Source organism: Leuresthes tenuis, unplaced genomic scaffold (assembly GCF_036924035.1).
Source record: "Leuresthes tenuis unplaced genomic scaffold, fLeuTen1.0.hap1 SCAF_2, whole genome shotgun sequence".
In the NCBI taxonomy this organism is placed as follows: domain Eukaryota; kingdom Metazoa; phylum Chordata; class Actinopteri; order Atheriniformes; family Atherinopsidae; genus Leuresthes; species Leuresthes tenuis.
This window is the reverse complement of record NW_027325356.1, coordinates 17,175,907-17,193,316: the sequence shown is the minus strand read 5'-3', so window position 1 is coordinate 17,193,316 and position 17,410 is coordinate 17,175,907. Positions and strand designations below refer to the sequence as shown.

General features: G+C 38.3%; 2 protein-coding genes across 4 annotated transcripts in view; one reads left to right on the top strand and one right to left on the bottom strand.

Annotated features, from left to right (window-relative positions):
• The window catches only part of rnaset2 (ribonuclease T2), a 67,143-nt gene that overhangs the window by 5,757 nt on the left and 43,976 nt on the right, over positions 1-17,410 (bottom strand). The window contains exons 1-2 of one of the 3 annotated variants that reach the window (XM_072380408.1): positions 1,731-1,745; positions 142-219 (exon numbers count right to left, since the gene is read on the bottom strand). The exons of 1 other annotated variant lie outside the window; for it this stretch is intronic. In XM_072380408.1, coding sequence (XP_072236509.1) covers positions 142-212 — 71 coding nt within the window. In that variant the 5' untranslated portion in view covers positions 213-219; positions 1,731-1,745. One more of the 3 variants, XM_072380407.1, reaches the window with a different exon arrangement.
• Positions 3,531-17,410, top strand: part of myom2b (myomesin 2b) — a 32,000-nt gene continuing 18,120 nt past the window's right edge. The window contains exons 1-19 of the mRNA XM_072380394.1: positions 3,531-3,634; positions 7,251-7,355; positions 9,562-9,619; positions 9,881-10,035; positions 10,220-10,306; positions 11,962-12,050; positions 12,456-12,506; positions 12,693-12,857; positions 13,165-13,326; positions 13,512-13,653; positions 14,329-14,528; positions 15,380-15,433; positions 15,539-15,666; positions 15,854-16,037; positions 16,142-16,316; positions 16,434-16,555; positions 16,702-16,889; positions 16,989-17,115; positions 17,232-17,410. Of these exons, the coding sequence (XP_072236495.1) occupies positions 7,273-7,355; positions 9,562-9,619; positions 9,881-10,035; positions 10,220-10,306; positions 11,962-12,050; positions 12,456-12,506; positions 12,693-12,857; positions 13,165-13,326; positions 13,512-13,653; positions 14,329-14,528; positions 15,380-15,433; positions 15,539-15,666; positions 15,854-16,037; positions 16,142-16,316; positions 16,434-16,555; positions 16,702-16,889; positions 16,989-17,115; positions 17,232-17,410 (2,349 nt within the window). The 5' untranslated portion in view covers positions 3,531-3,634; positions 7,251-7,272. The remainder of the gene's footprint in view (positions 3,635-7,250; positions 7,356-9,561; positions 9,620-9,880; positions 10,036-10,219; positions 10,307-11,961; positions 12,051-12,455; positions 12,507-12,692; positions 12,858-13,164; positions 13,327-13,511; positions 13,654-14,328; positions 14,529-15,379; positions 15,434-15,538; positions 15,667-15,853; positions 16,038-16,141; positions 16,317-16,433; positions 16,556-16,701; positions 16,890-16,988; positions 17,116-17,231) is intronic.

Sequence of the window (17,410 nt, the reverse complement as noted above, 5' to 3'; positions counted from 1 at the left end):
CATTAATCATATAGAATGACACGCAGGATTAAAAGATTACTTCTTGAGAGCTGCTGCAAATATCAACAGACTGAGACCAAAATGGAGTCAGAATAACGGCATTCATTAAACAATCTTCCTTCCTGTTATTTCTGTACTTACGGAGGCGAAATGACAACGGCAGAAGACAGGGCTGCTGCCACACAGACCAGAAGAAGAAAGGGGAGTCTCATGGCTGATCTATAATGAGATAATACATTCCTCAACAAATCAACTCTGTGAACTTTTTTTTCTGTCCAGAACTCAGGAGAGAACATCAGAATCTCAGAGTTCTGCAACGCTCGCATTAAAACCCCATCTCTACATTGCTCTCTGTATAGAGCTTATGTATTATCGTAAAAACTCATGGCTAAATAGGGCTTCAATTAAGTAATGCACCAAAAAACGGATTATGCAAGAGCTAAAGTCACACACAGTGACCGAAGGAGATGCAATGGCTGAAAATGGCTGAAATGTGCTATTCTGAAGACGGTGCAGTAAGAAAGTGTAAAACTAAAAATGGAAAACATTTCTTTAACCCTGCAAATCTCTCTCTCTCTCTCTCCTCAGACATACAAGTAATAACACAAAATGTAGCTGAAGCCTCAGATATACATTACCTGAACTAGTTTAATACACAGTACATTAACTCAGATGACAACGCAGATCTCACTCGCCTGAAAAATATTTTTTGCTAAAGTCAGCAAAAGTGATGAAAATATATATTCAACTTGTAACACTTATTAAGCACAAAGCAACAAGGCAGACATCATGCAACACGTCCTCCACGTAGCTTAGTGCTGAGGGACATGGCCAAGGTAAATAAAAATGACAACATCACTACAACTGAACAGAAGTGACAAGTTGAAATGTAAGGAATGAGCCAAGACGTGCACTTTATTTTCTAAATAAACAAATACATGAAATAATAGCGACACTCGAATAAACAGATGGATGGACTCTCAGTCGGAGGCCTTACTGGACTTGGTCTTGACTTGAAAGGTACAGGAAACTAAGTGTCAACATTAAAAAGAATTATCAAGTTGGAACCCTTAAGGGATGAAAATAGATTAAAAAACAACTCTTAAACTTACTGGCACACTGGTAACTGATTACTATTGAAAGGCTATAATGTTAAATATAATTTATGTCACTTCTTTGTAGGTTGCAAGTGAGTGAGTGACAATTAATTTGTCATAAAATAAAAGGAACAAAAAAAACCGCTGGTCCTTTGTTAAACATTTAGTTTTGAGGCTCAGTAACGTTTTTGGATGTATCCATAACAAAAATGAAAAATACAAGATTAACAAGATTAAAGGGCGGTTAACAGCACATCAACAGACTCGGGAAGAAACGACTTGCTGTTTTTATGAAACCGTCTTAAAAAACATTTTGGAAGCGTTGGACCTGTCCTAAAGCACAGAAAGATTAGAAGTTCACAGACGGCAACGGACAAGTTTGAACAAGTTTACAGTGTGCGCCTACATTTGTGCTGACATCAAATAAACGATTGGAAAGTTACCATAAAACATTAGCCCAATACCAAAATTAAACGTACAGATCCCACACACTTAGTTTGATCAAACAAAATATTCAAATCTTAACTTGCCTTGTTTGGACTATGCAACAGCAAAGACTTGCAGTGATCAAATGAACGCTGAGCAGATTCTTGTTCAGAAAACTAGGTTAAAATATTAAAAAGGGTACAATACCCAGACACAGCTTGTTTATGTCCTACGGTTACTTCACTACCTGTTTGTCAGTTTAGCCAATCGTGAGTTCCGCATGAAATGACGTCATCACGCTGTGGAATAAGGGTTGCTTGATTTAATGTTCGCAACCATCCGGTTACTTAAGATCTTAGGCTTTTAGACAATTTCACTGTCGGGTTCACTGACGTAAAGCCATATCGTCCCTTTGAGAAAGAGTTGCACCGCAGTCAGTCATTTTTTTAACGTTAAACAATACAACTCTAGTTGCGTGAAAGAATTCAAATGAAAAAAATAATTTAACTAACTTCTGAGAAACTCAGCTAAACTGATTGCAGCTTTTTACAAACCTCTTCACATGTCGTATCTTTATCTATTAAATGGATATTCTTATTTTAGTTTATAGTTTATAGAACGAAGAAGCTGATCAAGTTGGGCAAAATGCCTCAAATCCTGCTGAAAGTAAGCCTAAGATTTGTTTGGTTGCATATGTTTCCGTACATTTCAGCATAGTATTTTTAAAATTTACTTTAATCTTTCATGGCAGAATACAACTAAGTGGCCTTTAACAAAACCAATGATTTATCAAACAAATTATATGTTTGCCTTATATTTGCTAAATTCAAGTTTAAAATGAAGAATTCACTTAATCAGATAACACATTTCCCCTCGCTCTGTCACCAGGGCCTAAATTTTGAAAAAGTGTCTTCACGATTCATGATAATCTACTAAAACGAGCAGCAGTGCTCTGCCTGTTTTCAGTTTAAGTCTGCCTCAGACTTTACTGCCATATGACCAACAGAGGGCTCTTTTTCGTCATGAGATGTCTGTTCTGTTTTGACCACACAAGCATGCACATGAAAAGTCACACAAACTTTAGTCTCCTGTGCCTCACACCATCAAGACATTAAAAAAAAAACAAGCAAAGAAACAAACAAAAATAAACAAAGACAGAAACATTTTATCTGTTCGAAGAATCCTTTCTATTTGACTCCTTTCACACACTTCCATCTGTCTACGTCATTCACATGTCCCACATTCCTTCCCAAGGCCTGCACACAGCAAAATCTAACCAGACCTTGTCCACTCACATGATTTTTTTCTCAGATGTGAAATGTGTTCCACAGTTCCTCCACTGTGTCAGGAATAGTCTAGCTGTAACTGTAGCTAGTTTTATAAATAGGCCATGGCCAAAGTTCAGCATGCGACACAGTGTCTCAAGATGTTTCTTAATGTAGATGGAGAAAAATCTTGGAGAGGGTGCTCAGTACTGTCTAAAGTGTAGCTAGAATTAAATGGAATTGAAACACCCGTACGCCCAAGACATAAAGTACGTTGAAATTGCGGAACCTAATTCAAATGAAAACAAATGATCACAATTTTATGTGTCTTATACATGATATGCGTAATTATTTGATAATTATATCGTCATTGTGAGGAATGAATCAAAGTGACCGGCTAACTGTTAAAGTACTACTTGGGAAAGCTCATCATACTGCTGCTATCAGCACTGTAGCCATAAATTCTGCTTGTAAATGTGTGGTATTCACCCCCATAACATCACATTGGTCAAATTTTTCCACATTGTATTGACAACTACTTTATTGGTGAGTGCGCTAAGGATTACATGTCAAAAAAAGAGCAATTAGCTGCAAATGCCTCAGCTTAAAAAATGTAACGAATGAACTGTTCATCAAATAGTTCACTGGTTGTAGTGGCCATGAGTCTTGAAGGATACTGGATATATATAGGCAGTTCTCTGTCCTTATAAGGCCTCAAGAAGAGGCAGGTGGGGGACGGTTGGAGACGGGTGGCGGTTTTGTTGGCCTGGTACAGTACTTGGTTTAGGCTGACTCCCTGTGGATTCAGGCTGACAACCGAAGTTGCAGAAAAGAACATCTCAAGGGGTAAGAAAATCAACTTTAAACTCTGATTCCTGCTCCCGTGTCTCCTCTGTATAGTAAGCCCTTTATTCCACATGCATGTCAAACCCAAGTTTAGTGGCTGGGCTCAGTGGGATGGGGGTAAATAGAGCACCGTCAAGAGATGTTTCATGATCCTAAGCTGCTGCTAATGATAATTAAAAGTGATGAATGATAGAATACAGCAGGTATGAATGTTGTGTGGTAATTTAAGTGGAATAAATGAGTGAGCAACGGAGGGTCATGTTTTCACTCTGTTGGTCACTCATTTATTGGTCAGTTTCTTTGAGAAAGGCAGCAGGTATTTATAATATTAACACTACTCAGTCAAGGTAGACTGAAACTGAACAGTGACATTTGACAAGGACACTTGATTTTGTAGCTGTGGTGGACAAATTGTGTGTGTGTGTGTGTGCAGGTCGTGGGTTTAAAATTTTGTTGACTTTGTGTAAATTGAAAACACTGGAATTAAACAAGGAATACTACAGTTAATGAACCAGTACTCTTTTGTTATTGCTAGTTAGTATAGCAAGATTTGCATCTGAAGTGTATTGGACTGGATTGTAAGGTTATTATGACTGAGAAAGTTGGAAGTGTGCAGTTACAGATGGAGGAGCCTGGGGTGTCCTTTTTTTGCTCTTACAGTATTGGCTGATAGAGCAAGTAAGGTGCAGAACTGATGGGAAAAGAATATGACCTGCCTGCAATAACCACTTTTGTGAGGACAGATTAACTTAATTCTTTTTTTTTTTAACTGGAAACACACTATCTTCAGGAGTCTGTTGTAACGATTATGGTTGTTGTTGTCTTTATAATATGCTGCATAGATACATTTTGCTTACTCGCGAGGTAAAAGTGAAACCTCAGGGATTGAAGGGGTGCTGCTCTGCATTACTGTTCGACAGTCTGGTTGGCTGATGTGTATTGTGCAAAACACGTGAACACACTATTCTGTGATCATTTGTGGTCTTTTTCTTAGTCACCTAGATTCATCAAATGTTTGTGTGAGGACTATAGCTGACCAATTCAACAGAAATGATAAACTTGGAAGTGCATAAACTTAAGCTTTTCTACTGTATAGCAGGTGCGTCAAATGGGATTTGAACTGTTTATTATTATTGACTTCCAGGGTTAGAGGTTAGATGTCAAGGGGTTAGAACATGCTATGGTTTTATCTGTCTGGTTGGTTCCCTGTCTGACTGGCATATTTGGAGCGATGGAGGTAAGTTGAACTTGGCTTTGGTGATAGTTAAGGTGACACTGAAGCTGGGAAGAGCATTTGAAAGATATGGAGATAGGAACGTCGTGCAGCATGTCTCGTTAGCCTTCTGGGTGAGTTAAGCAGAGGAAATCGCTTCATGTTTCACCTGAATTTATTTCTGGTCTCTGAGGACTATGACGTGACGTAAAGAGATTATACTCTGTTGTGTGCATGATGTAATTCGGAGATATGCTCTTGTTTTGGGGGGTGTACTGTAAAGACATGTATTTATACAAGACACTCAACAAATGAGAGGGAGAACAACTTGTTTAGAAATCAAATGCTGTCGTAAACTCACCGCACAGCTCATCGAATGCATTTGATCATTTTTTTCAATTTTTACTCTTTTTTTTGCCCGAGTTTAAGGTTATCATTTGAATTCTTCCATCCCACAGTATATAGCACTGAGCTGGCCAAATGTCTTCAAAATCTTCTGGAACCTAATGATCAGTGGATGTGTGTGTGCTTGTGTCAGGGTTTCCGTTTTTAATCATTACACTGGGAATATTATATTCAATAGATTGAATATAGCATGACTTAGCTTCAATCATTTTAGGCTTGAATTGTGTTTCATTCACTTATCTCAGTGAAAAATAATGCACTGATTAATAAACAAGGTACAATTGCTGGGTGACTTCAAAGCTGCCAAATTTATGGGACAATCTTTGGTTCAGCTGTACTGTCAATTTCTATTTGTATACATTACTTGTCAGTACGTGGCCGTGCCTTTTGTTTATGTCTGGTTACATATGTAACTTTACTGCTGGTGTATTTAAATCATGGTGTCACCTTCCTTGTCAGCCATAAAGCTACCATTTGTTGTGTTCGTGAGAGTTTGGACGCGTTAGAGTCTTGCCAGTTCCATGCCTTGAAATTCCAGGAGGGCTTTTCTTTTTGTAGAAAGGTGAATATATATCGCTGACTGTATAAAAAAGATACACATAGCCACCATGATAGCATACACGGGTTAGTGGACTCTTGTGGATTCTGCAATCAGAAGTGTAAATACTGGATAAAATGAGAACTAGAGGACATTATGGATGCCAGTGGACTCAATTGTTACTCAAAGGGTCCCTGTTCATAATAATTTCCAAATCTTATGTATAATTTAAGATGGTAAATTATCAAAACGTTAGTTGTAAAAACATCAGTCATGAGGACCAAAACATTTGTGTTTTGTGTCCAGTTGTAAATATGTTTATTTCTGCTTATAAACCAGGCATTTTATCACAAGTGTCTATAGGAATATAATGATGGTGTATCTATTAACATGCTTAAGAAGTCAATTCGAAGCGATCCTTCAAGGAAATGCAGTATTTTTGCACTTATTTACTGTTTTCCAGTCGGAGACATTGTCACTCGATAAGTGCTAATAAATTGCTTTTTGATAGTGACACCTTTTGTTGTAAAATTAATCTTTGCTTAAACAGAATTTTTGTTGCACAATCAATATTAGAACTATTATATAATATCCATCTGGTTAGCACCGTCACATCACAGTAAGAGTTCCAGGTTTCAGGTTCGTTTGCATGTTCTCCCCGTGTATGTGTGGGTTCTCTCCGGGTACTCCGGCCTTCTCCCACCATCCAAAAACATGCACGTTAGTTTAATTTGGGACTCTTAATTGACCGTAAGAGTGAGTGTGAGCGTGCATGGTTATATGTCTTGTTTGTCTCTCTGTGTGGCCCTCTCTCTGTCTGGCAACCTATTCAGGCTGTTCCATGCCTCTTGCCCAATGACAGGCCCTAAATTGTTAAAAGCGGGTATAGAATATGGAGTCATAATATCCATCTGTGGCTCAAGAGGTAGAACAGAGTTCTTGGAAGGTTAGTGGTTTGATCCATATCTTCCACAGTCCACATGATGAAGTGGCCTAGATATACTGTACCCTACCTTGCTCCACCAGGAGTGTGTATATTGTGTGTTCATTTATCATTTCTAAGAATACATTTAGAAACAGGTAAATAGTACTATGCTATAAGTGTTGCTGAGAAACATTGAGCTTACTGTAAATAATGCCTTCTGATCGGCTTGACTGGACAAAGTATGATAGCAATGTTTCTAAACTACACCAAGCATCATGTTCTGTTTTAGGTTTTGGGGGAAACAAATATCATAAAGATCCATGTTAGACAAACCAGGTAGTCATTAACTATCTCTTTCTTTGAAATCATCTTCAGTGCACGAGTCTGTATCTGATTTGAGGAGTTTTTTTTAATGATCCGCTTGGAGCTATGGCGTCTGTCTGTGTGTTCGTTTTCTTCTCTGACTTGTGTCAATTTACTGTACTATGTTATCATGTCAGTCTGTGTGTCATTTTGTTGTTGTCTTGTCCAACAGGTCAGTGACTAAAAGAGTCACCATGTCGGCACGGATCAAACGTGGAACTTACAACCAAGAATACCACCACAAACAGAGCAGATATGTGGTTAAAGAATACAGCAGGTACAAGAGACTAGTGCTAAAAATTCAGGCATCGAGCTAATGCAACACTTTCGTAGTCCTAATTCTAGTACTAATATAATTTCTACTGTAGCTGTACTAAGCTTTGTTACTTTGCTGATACTAAACATGTTAATTCAGTTATATTCACTGCCATCTTTGCAATGTAACAAAATGGTGATGATTAACACAACTTCAAGCTAACTTCAGCACCAAACTAGCTCTGAGCTGACAGGTTTAGACAAGTATTTCCTTCATGATAAAGAGGTTATTCAAGCATTCTAACATCAACAGTTTAGTAAGGGGCTTCTTGTGGATGACAGATAACAATTATTTCAGGAAGATTTTGATTTTGTCTTTTAAAACCTTCGTGAATAAGTTGCTGAAATTGGACTGACTTGCTTCTCCTTTATTTCTATGTAGGGCTATGTTGTTTTTGATGATAACAGTAAAGGTAAAAGATAAAATCTGGGGATGACTTCCCCAGATTTTATCAAAAAAGACTCTTCTAGAAGACTTCCAACGCCAGTGGAAAACTCTTTTGCTAAATGTCAGTGTGTGTGTTCGTTCATGGGTGTATGTGTACCTAGTGATGCAGCTAACCAGCACAAATGAGGTCGTCTTGATGCAAAGTTTTATGGGAGAAAAGCTGGCTTCATTTAGCAAATGTAATACTCGTGCTCCTACAGCTATAAAGCTTATCATTTGACTGATCTATTTAAATTCAGGTAAGTATACATTGTTTATCATGTGTCCTTAATGCTGTCTGACTGACTGACTATCTTATACAATGTAAATATAAGGTAATTATGATACAGTCAAACTGATCATTTTCAATTACAGACGTATTTTCAGAGCTAAAGTGATATAAGCTGTTTTCATTTTGCTTCAAGAATGCTCTTTCCTTGTTCTTCGGATGGAATAATGTCCAAATCACTTCCCTCTATAAAGCTGCAGTTCATCCCAGACCGTGTAAACAGTTGTATTCCAACATGCTATTTATTTGCAGCACAAAAATTTGGTTTGATCAAGGAACACCTTGTCTCCTTTTCTTGATATCCTGCATCATTCTGTCTGAGTCTTATCACATCAGTTACTTTTGACAGGGGACCTCTGGTGGCAGTGGTGTTTACTCTGGCTTGTAAGCAAAATGGACAAAAATGATGAAACATGCTTATTGTCTGTAGTGGTTGGGTCGTTTGAAAATACATAACAGAAAATCTACAATTCAGATTAACAAGCCAGATTCCAACTCTCGGGAGTCTCTAATGAGCTGGTCTTATTGTGTGAAGGTCTTCTTAACATTAGAGTTGGCTCTGTGCAAAAAGTATGCATGAACTGTTACAGCAAACAAAACAGACGTGTGGACGGAGAGTGTTGCGATTAATCAATGTTCTCAAATTCCTTGAAATTCTACCTGCAACGTCATCCATATGTTTAATGACAAAAAAAAGCTCTTGTTCAGCGGATCCTAAAAAGTTTAAGACAAATTGTATCTGTTTGTCATGGTAGAGATTAGATGCAACAGTTTCTACTCATTTTGGATTTGTCTGTCAGAAAAATAAACTTTTATGATCATCAGTTACTACTCACATATTCAGAAGCTACACACCCAGCTTCTAAACTCGCCACAGTGCCACTTTCAAAGTCTTCTTGGAATCTTGGTAAACTCATACTGTAATAATGTCAGTCCATGGGTAGAACAGCTTCTGTTTCCACACAGTACCATAAACAGTAATATTATAAAGCAGTAAATTAGTATTAGATCAATATTAACTTTACTGACACACACAAATTTCAGTATGTCCTGCTCTGCGGACGACATTGAGCAGACCTGCATAATGTGGTAGAGTCCTCCAGCTCAATGAACCCAGGCTGTATATCATTTTAAAAAACAAATTCGAGCAGTTTATGTGTAAGAGGAAAGGTACAAATCAGAGTAAATCAACATTCTAAATAAAAACCCTTCAAATTTAAATACACCCATACAATACAGATGCTTTTAAGGCTTTAAGGCTGTTTCTTTTCTTTTCTTTTCTTTTCTTTTCTTTTCTTTTCTTTTCTTTTCGACTAGCAGGCACACACAGAGCTGCTCTCAACATTAACTACATATGCATTATGTCCTCATTAACCTGACTTATTGCTAGGAAACCAGTAGTACTTTACTTACTGTGTCTATTAGTATAACTGACATACTGTTTGTCTTTAGCTCTGAGGCTATGGAGGAAAGATATGAGCACAAAACACAAGCTCGCATCCAGGAAGTGGTAAGAATATATGAAGCCTTTTTATCCAACCTTGTTTATTAACACTGGGTGATAACAGCTGTTATTACATGCACTTAACCACGTGTAGATGCAATAACAGTTCAGGCACGTTTTAGTTATCATTAGGGGCTTCTATTAGAATTAATGCATTATAATCTGGTAGAGCGTACTAATGAGGTTTCAAGCTTTATAGAGAAGCAGGACAAAAGGCTCATAATATTCAACATTAAGAATCTGCTGTTATCCTGTTTGCTTGTTTAGGTCAGAACAAAGATGGTGGAAAAATATGTGCGTGAGGAGCCCATGATCAGGGGACCACAATTCCTGGCCAGACTGAGATCCCACACTGTGTTTGAACACACTCCAGTCAAACTCTTCTGTACTGTTGAAGGCTTCCCCCTGCCGATTGTGAAATGGTAAATAACACGTTTATCTTTTTCATAGTAGCCTCAGTTATCACCAAGATATACATTTTAGCCTGTCATATACTTATTTTTTTTAGTTCTAAACATATGACAATAAATGTGACTTTAGATGTGAATGGTAGTGTAAGAAATGCATGCCTCAATGTGGATGAGCAGTATTTTTCCTTTTCTTTAGGTATAAAGATGGAGTGATCCTGGACTCGTCCTCAGGAAGGTACTTGGTTGAAGACAAAGGTGGAAGTCATTCTCTGGAGATCCCAAGGTACAGCAAGTTCGACAAAGGGTCACTAGTAGAGTTTTTTTTTTACCATGTCATTGTATAAGCAGGTTTTCATCTTGATGGAGTCCTTCAGGTGACTTGTGTGAACAGGTGTAATCAGTTAAGATGTATTTTTCATTACTTCTTATCTATTCCTAGATATATTTGTTTCCTAACATGCACAAGCAAACCAACATATTGCATAAAGCAGAAACAGTATGTAGTAGTATAATGTACTACTGATGCTAAAAATAAATGAATGAATAAACTATAAAAGGTGTCCAAACACTTAGAAGACAAAATTTCACCATATGGATAAACAAACAGAAAATGCATTCTGTGGCACAATTAAACAATGTGACTTGGTGCAAATACTGAAAACTGAACGTCATATACAGAAACGCTGCAATGGAGAGGCACTAGATATTGTAGGAATCGAGGAGTATAGCCAATTATTGACATGATGACACATGGTGTTATTGAGATCTATTACTCTGTCTAAATTGCGCTGTCACCACATGATTTAGGTACTATTCCAGATATCTGTTGTTAGCCCTCCAGTGCTTCTGCATTAGGTTGTTCTTGTGAACATGTATGTTTTCGTAGTTTACACATGCTTTATTGGGATGCAATGCATCTGATTGTATCAAAATACAGAAACACCATGTGGACTAGCCAATTGTCTGCCTCGAGAACCGTCAGAAAAAAATGCTGTCAATTTAACAAGAAATCCCACACAGATTTAGATAAGAGTTACAGAATAACTTCAGCAGCAGCTGAATGTAAGACTGCAGGCTGTGGCGTTACAGTCTGGCCAGAGCACATCCTGCTCCCACTCCAGTCTTTGGAAGCTCAGCTGTTCAAGTGCTGACCTCAGTGCTACGTGACACTCCAGTATTCTTACAGTCATCACTCTCTGAATGGATCCCATCACCCTCCTGAGTAGTCTAAAACTAAGAAGGCATAGTTTCCAAGTTTTGAAAATAAGAACATACAAACCCATTTTAGAATTGATCAGGAACATTGGGTTGAAAGAAAGATATAGAGAGGAAATGAATGATGAAGAGAGAATGGCTGGTCTTTAGCCACAAATGTGTGGTATGCAGTGACAGCTAGCTAACACGAATAACAACAAATCATGTGTCTCTGTCCCCAAGTCATGAGTCCACTGCTCTGTATTTATTTTATCATCTGTCCTGAAAATGTGAGGCAAGAATAGCTGAACAGGAGAGCTATGAGTCACAATCAACTTCTTCCCTGATTAACTGAACCAAGCATTGTTGACTCAGCTGTTTATGTGAATGGAATTGTGCTCAGTCTCTGTTGTGGTTGTTCTGCTGCTGATTATATTGGCAACATGATGTACTCATGTGGGCAGTAACGTCTAATTTCTTGCAGTGGTTTTATACACATCTATAAACAAATTGGCACTGGGTTCATTTCTGTACTTCACAAGACAGAACATTATTGTCTTGGTTATGCTGCGTATTTGGGAAGTAGACATATTTCATGTTTCAGAAAAATGTAAAGGATGCTACTGTAAGACCCAAAACCATGGTTTCATTTACATACTAATCTGAAATCTTTTGATTAACTGTCTGTGAGAATCCTGAGTGATATATTGATCTGCAAATTTGTGCCCTTACCTTCTTTCACAGATGTTCAACCGATGACACAGCTCAATACACTGTTGTAGCTGGAAACAGCCATGGACAGGCCTCTAGTCAGGCATCCATTATAGTGAAGCGTAAGTGATTGAGGTTCACATTTTTAATGATGTTTGCATACATAACAGTAGCTATAATTCTAAGCTCAATATTAGTTGTAAACTAACATCATGTTATATATTTTATAAAACATTTATGATATCTTTATGCTCTGGACATAACACAATGAATGACATCAGCACAGTGTATTGTCATTAATCCTTAAATGGTGAAATGGTCAAACCCATTTCAGTGATTCGTTCAGTGTTGATCGTTTAATACATAAACAATTTACCGTGATGCTTGACAGAGGCATTTGGATCTATAACTTCTCATCTGTACTGTGACTTTTATTATCTGTCTGTTTGCTCGGTACATCAGTCCCAATTATTACAACTAACTGTTGCTCTTAACTCTCACTTTATTTGTTTGTTTTTTATGTATAGGATTCAAGGAGGAGGAGGAGTCCTGTTCATACGCATGGTTGCCTTTTACAGGTAGGTATCATACTATAAGAAAGTCCAGCTCCTTGTCTAAATATTGCAGTTGTGATTCTACTAATTTCCTATTGTTAATAGAAATGCAACATGCAAATAAGATCTCTCTTTTCTCTTGCCAAAGTTGATGGTAACTTAACAAGGTGTTACATAAACTCTACCCCCGTCTCTGTCCCTGACTCCCAGCTGCCATGCTTCCCAAGATCCAGTTCACTAAAATCCACATTACCTTTGTGGAGAAGTTTGGCCCAGTATTTGCCACTGAGGGAGAATCTGCAACTTTGTCTGCCTCCATGACCCTGAACCCCAACCTGGCCAACCTACAGCCAGAGGCACAGTGGTATAGAGATGGTAACTGTTATAAAGCAGTATTTTATGACAAAGAAACTATTCTATGATTGCTGTTAATCTGTTGTGACTGCCAGTCCTAGGCTAGTAGACATGCAAACAGAGGTATAGCAGTGAAACATTTTTTTTACTAATTACCAATAATAAAACTCTTCTTACATACCCCACATTTCTGATTATGAATAGTTTAGTTTGCTCTATGTGTAACTGATTAGTTTTCAATCCCTCTATAAACTTTGTATATAATGAACAGAAATGTATTGTTTAATTCATGACAATGCCTCCATGTGTGATTTGGTTCTGTTTACAGAAACTCGTCTGGTTGACTCGAAATGGGTGAAGATTGAAACTGGCAGAGGATTCACCAAGCTGACTCTTCCAAATCTTTATAAAGATGATGAAGGCCTCTACACACTGCGCATGGTCACAAGAGGAGGCACTGCAGAGCACAGTGCCTTTGTCTCAGTTGCAGGTGAGGTGGATGATCAGATAGGCCAAGATGAGGTGATAACCAAGCTTATTTAAAACAGAACCAATTGTTTGACTTTGAATTAGGTCTTTTATGTCATAAATCAGTGACTTGTTGTCCACAAAATGCATGGCTATCTATTTTTGAAAGATCAACAAACAATTTCATCCCCCTTGCTTCCTGTATAGATGGGCCTCCCCCAGTTCCTGCTGCACCCGGTGCTCCGATGGACATCAAGATCCACGATGCCAACATAGACTATGTCATTGTGTCATGGAAGCCTCCTAATACCACCACAGAGGGTCCAATCTTGGGATACTTTGTGGACAAGTAGGAGTTTGTGATATAAACACAATAAACAGATAAAATAAGCAACGTAAAGACAAACTGATTAGCGTGAGTCAAATATCTGTACAAATGAAGGGTTTTTGTCACAAAAGGAAAGCAGTCCATTTCCTATTCTGCTTCTACACCCATTCTTTTTATTTATTTGTTGTAACTTGTTTTTGTCTTTAACTGTATAGTATCTCTTGCTTTGGAGTCTGAAAAGTGCAAAATATACCACGAGCTGTTGGTAACCTTGCAGGAAAGCCAAGCTGTCTTGCAATGTCATTTTTCATTTTTTTCTTTATTTTAAGACAAAAATACCTAATCTCTTTTACCCAATAATGGTTGGAAAAAAACAACCAAAATAAAAAAACTCAGTGCTGCCAGTAGTGATGCCTCAGGTTGCTGGTTCAAGTGTAACCATTACATTTTATCAGTTTATTGATATGATTTACCAACATACTTGTCAGGTTTGTAGTGGGACACTCATTATCTGCCGCTCAAATACCCACTACCTCATCCTCAGACGTATAATATTCTCTCAATAATAAAATGACTGTTCTGACATCATGATGAATATCACCATTTATTTTTTTCACCAAACGCAAGTATTCAGAAAGTTCTTCTGCGTGCTTCCTTCCCTGAAATGAATTCAATACTTTTCTCTTTTACGTTTAGATGTGAGGTTGGAACTGAAAACTGGACCCAGTGCAATGATCACCCCATAAAGATCTGTAAATACCCAGTGTCTGGGCTGTTTGAAGGACACTCCTACCACTTCAGAGTCAGAGCTGTCAACTCCCATGGAATCAGCAAAGCATCCCGCATGTCTGATCCTATTGCTGCCCTGGACGCTACTGAGTTTGGGAGGCTCTACGGTGGGTTTAATTCCTGGCCAATGATACACCTCACCATTGCAGACATCGTCTTGTAAAAGACTTCATAAATGTGTCACGCTGATATAGGTGCTGCTGGTTTGGCATGTTTGGGTGGATTTAAAGCTACTCAAGACACAGACACACAGTTATTTTCAGAGTTTTTGACAGTCAGCCTTCAGATAACTGTACACAAACATCTCCTTGTGGCTTAGGGATGCTGAGCCAATATGGCAAACACATCACAAAAGCAAATCATTTAAAACAAGCGTGCAAGCACAATGAATTGGTTCCCTGAATCTCTGCTCTGCAGCTGGGACAAAACCACACCGTGCTACCACACAAACATTCTTCTTTTAAAAATGCTCTGTTACCCAGTTTTTCGTACACTGATTCAGAAGCTGTTTGCCACTTCATGAATAGCATTAAAATCAACCACTGTATTGTTTTACCCCCCCCCCCCCCGAACCAAACAAAACCACATTAGTAATGAGATCCTGTTTCTTAATTACCTCCATCTGTGCTAAATGTTTTTTTCCGCATCAAAGATGTGCGTTTTACTTAAATCTAGTAATGCTACTTTTGAAATGATCTATTGCTAAAGGGATAATAGCCAATTTAGTTAAAGAGAAATCACAAATGATATGACAAACTAAGCCATTGTGAAGAGTTAGCATATTTCATACTGCTTTACGTGACCAGTCTCTGTTTAAATCCCTCTGCAGGTTCCACGTAAATGACAATTACTGGTAGTTGATGAATATGAATAATCTAGCCAAACCGACATTTGAAGTCCATGAATTAATGTCATGATTACCCACCAGCAAACTGATCAAGTCTTTATGTTCTTATAGCCAAAAAGCTTGGTGGAAGACTGGATGTTGTATCTTACCATGATGAAATTGAAGGTGGGATATCAATCAAATTTATCTAACTTGTATATGTTTTTTACTGCATGTTATAAGTCTAATATTTCTAAGAGTCTCATTGTGTGTTTTTGTGTTTGTGTGTAGAGGAAGGAAAGCCCCCTGGTGCTCCATCAGGAATTCATGCCTCTGAAACAGACAGGACATATGTTGTTCTGAGCTGGAAAGCCCCTGCATATTCTAGCAAGGCTCCCATGTGGTACTACATAGAAAAGGTAGCAAAAACTTTAGTACCGTGACCAATTATTTCACAGTTACTAAGTATAGTACTTCTTACGTACACGTTTTATCAGTACTTCATGGTTTAAATAAAGGGATTACAAAAGTGTTCTGTACTGTATGTGGGGCTATAATCATTCATCTTCCGGAACTGTTATTTTATGGATCTCTGTGTCTCCACAGGAACTGACAGGCAGTAATGCCTGGCAGCGTGTTAACACTCAGGTCCCTATTCGATCTCCTCGTTATGCCGTCTTTGACCTGGCAGAGGGTAAACAATATAACTTCAGAGTATTGTCTGCTAATATCTATGGAACCAGCGAGCCATCAGAGCCAAGTAGACCCGTTCAGACTCTGGAACTGAAAGGTCTGTCACAGCTGTTTCTTGCCTCTCATAAAGAAATAATTTTAATTTTTATGACAATACTCATGTGACTAATACATGTGCTGTTATGTATTTTTTGTCCGCAGGTGTACCATCTGCTCCCGGTCAGGTGATTGCAACAAGGGAGACAGACACTTCTGTCCTAATCCAGTGGGCTCCTCCAAAGGAACCCAACAATCTGATTGGTTATTACATCGACCAGTGTGTGAAGGGGTCCAAAAACTGGACCTCAGCCAATCACAAACCTCACAAAAATACCAAGTATGTTTTAAATCAAATGCACTGTAATGCTCAGACATAGAATATGTTTTTTCAGTTTGTGATTAGAGGGTATCAAAGCAATTCTCATGATCTCTACATCTGATTATTTTCCTTCAGATTTGTGGTTAGTGGCCTGACCAAAGGAGAAACATATGTGTTCCGTGTCCAGGCTATCAATGAGCTGGGTCTCAGTGAGGAATCCCAGGAATCTTCACCTCTGACAGTCAAAGCTGCCCTTAGTCAGTACTATCATATTTATGGTCACTATTACAAAGATAATGATTGCCATCTGCTTTTTCCTACCAGCTATAAAATGTAAAAAAAAATTATAAAATGTTTTAAAAAAAAACGGTTTATCAACTAAAATTCACAATTGTATTCTTAGGAGCCCCCTCTGCTCCTTATGATATTGCACTGCTGAACTGTGATGGTCATTCAATGGTTTTGAACTGGAAGAAGCCTCTTCACTCTGGAGGTGCAGGGGTCAAAGAGTATTTTGTGGATAAAAGACGCAGTGGAACAACCATGTGGAGAGAAGTTCATATTCCACCAGTCTCAGAAAGACTTTATAAGGTACAGAAACTTCTATCTTTAACTTTACTTGCCATTTGTTGCATATCTGGTTAACAATGAATAATGATGTTAGTCACCATAGTTATATCTTACAAACAGGTTGAAGGCTTAACTGAGGGAGCAATCTATCAGTTCCATGTGTACGCAGCCAACCTGGCTGGCCTTGGACCAGCTTCCAAACATTCAGACGACTTCACATGTGAGGCCTGGACAATGCCAGAGCCGGGTTAGTAGATGTAGTCTTCTGATTGACCTGATCACAGATACGTACGAAACTTTAAAACAAATATGAGGTCTTTCAACATTATGACGTGGTTTCCTGTCACTGCATGTGTCATATAGGCCCTGCCTATAACCTGACGTTTTGTGAAGTAAGAGATGATTCATTGGTGATTGAGTGGCAAAAGCCTGTCTATAGTGGTTCTGGACCAATCACAGGCTATCATGTTGAATATGCTAAGAAGGGAACCACTGATTGGACTACAGTCAATAAGACAGCTGTCAGTCACCGCTTCCATAAG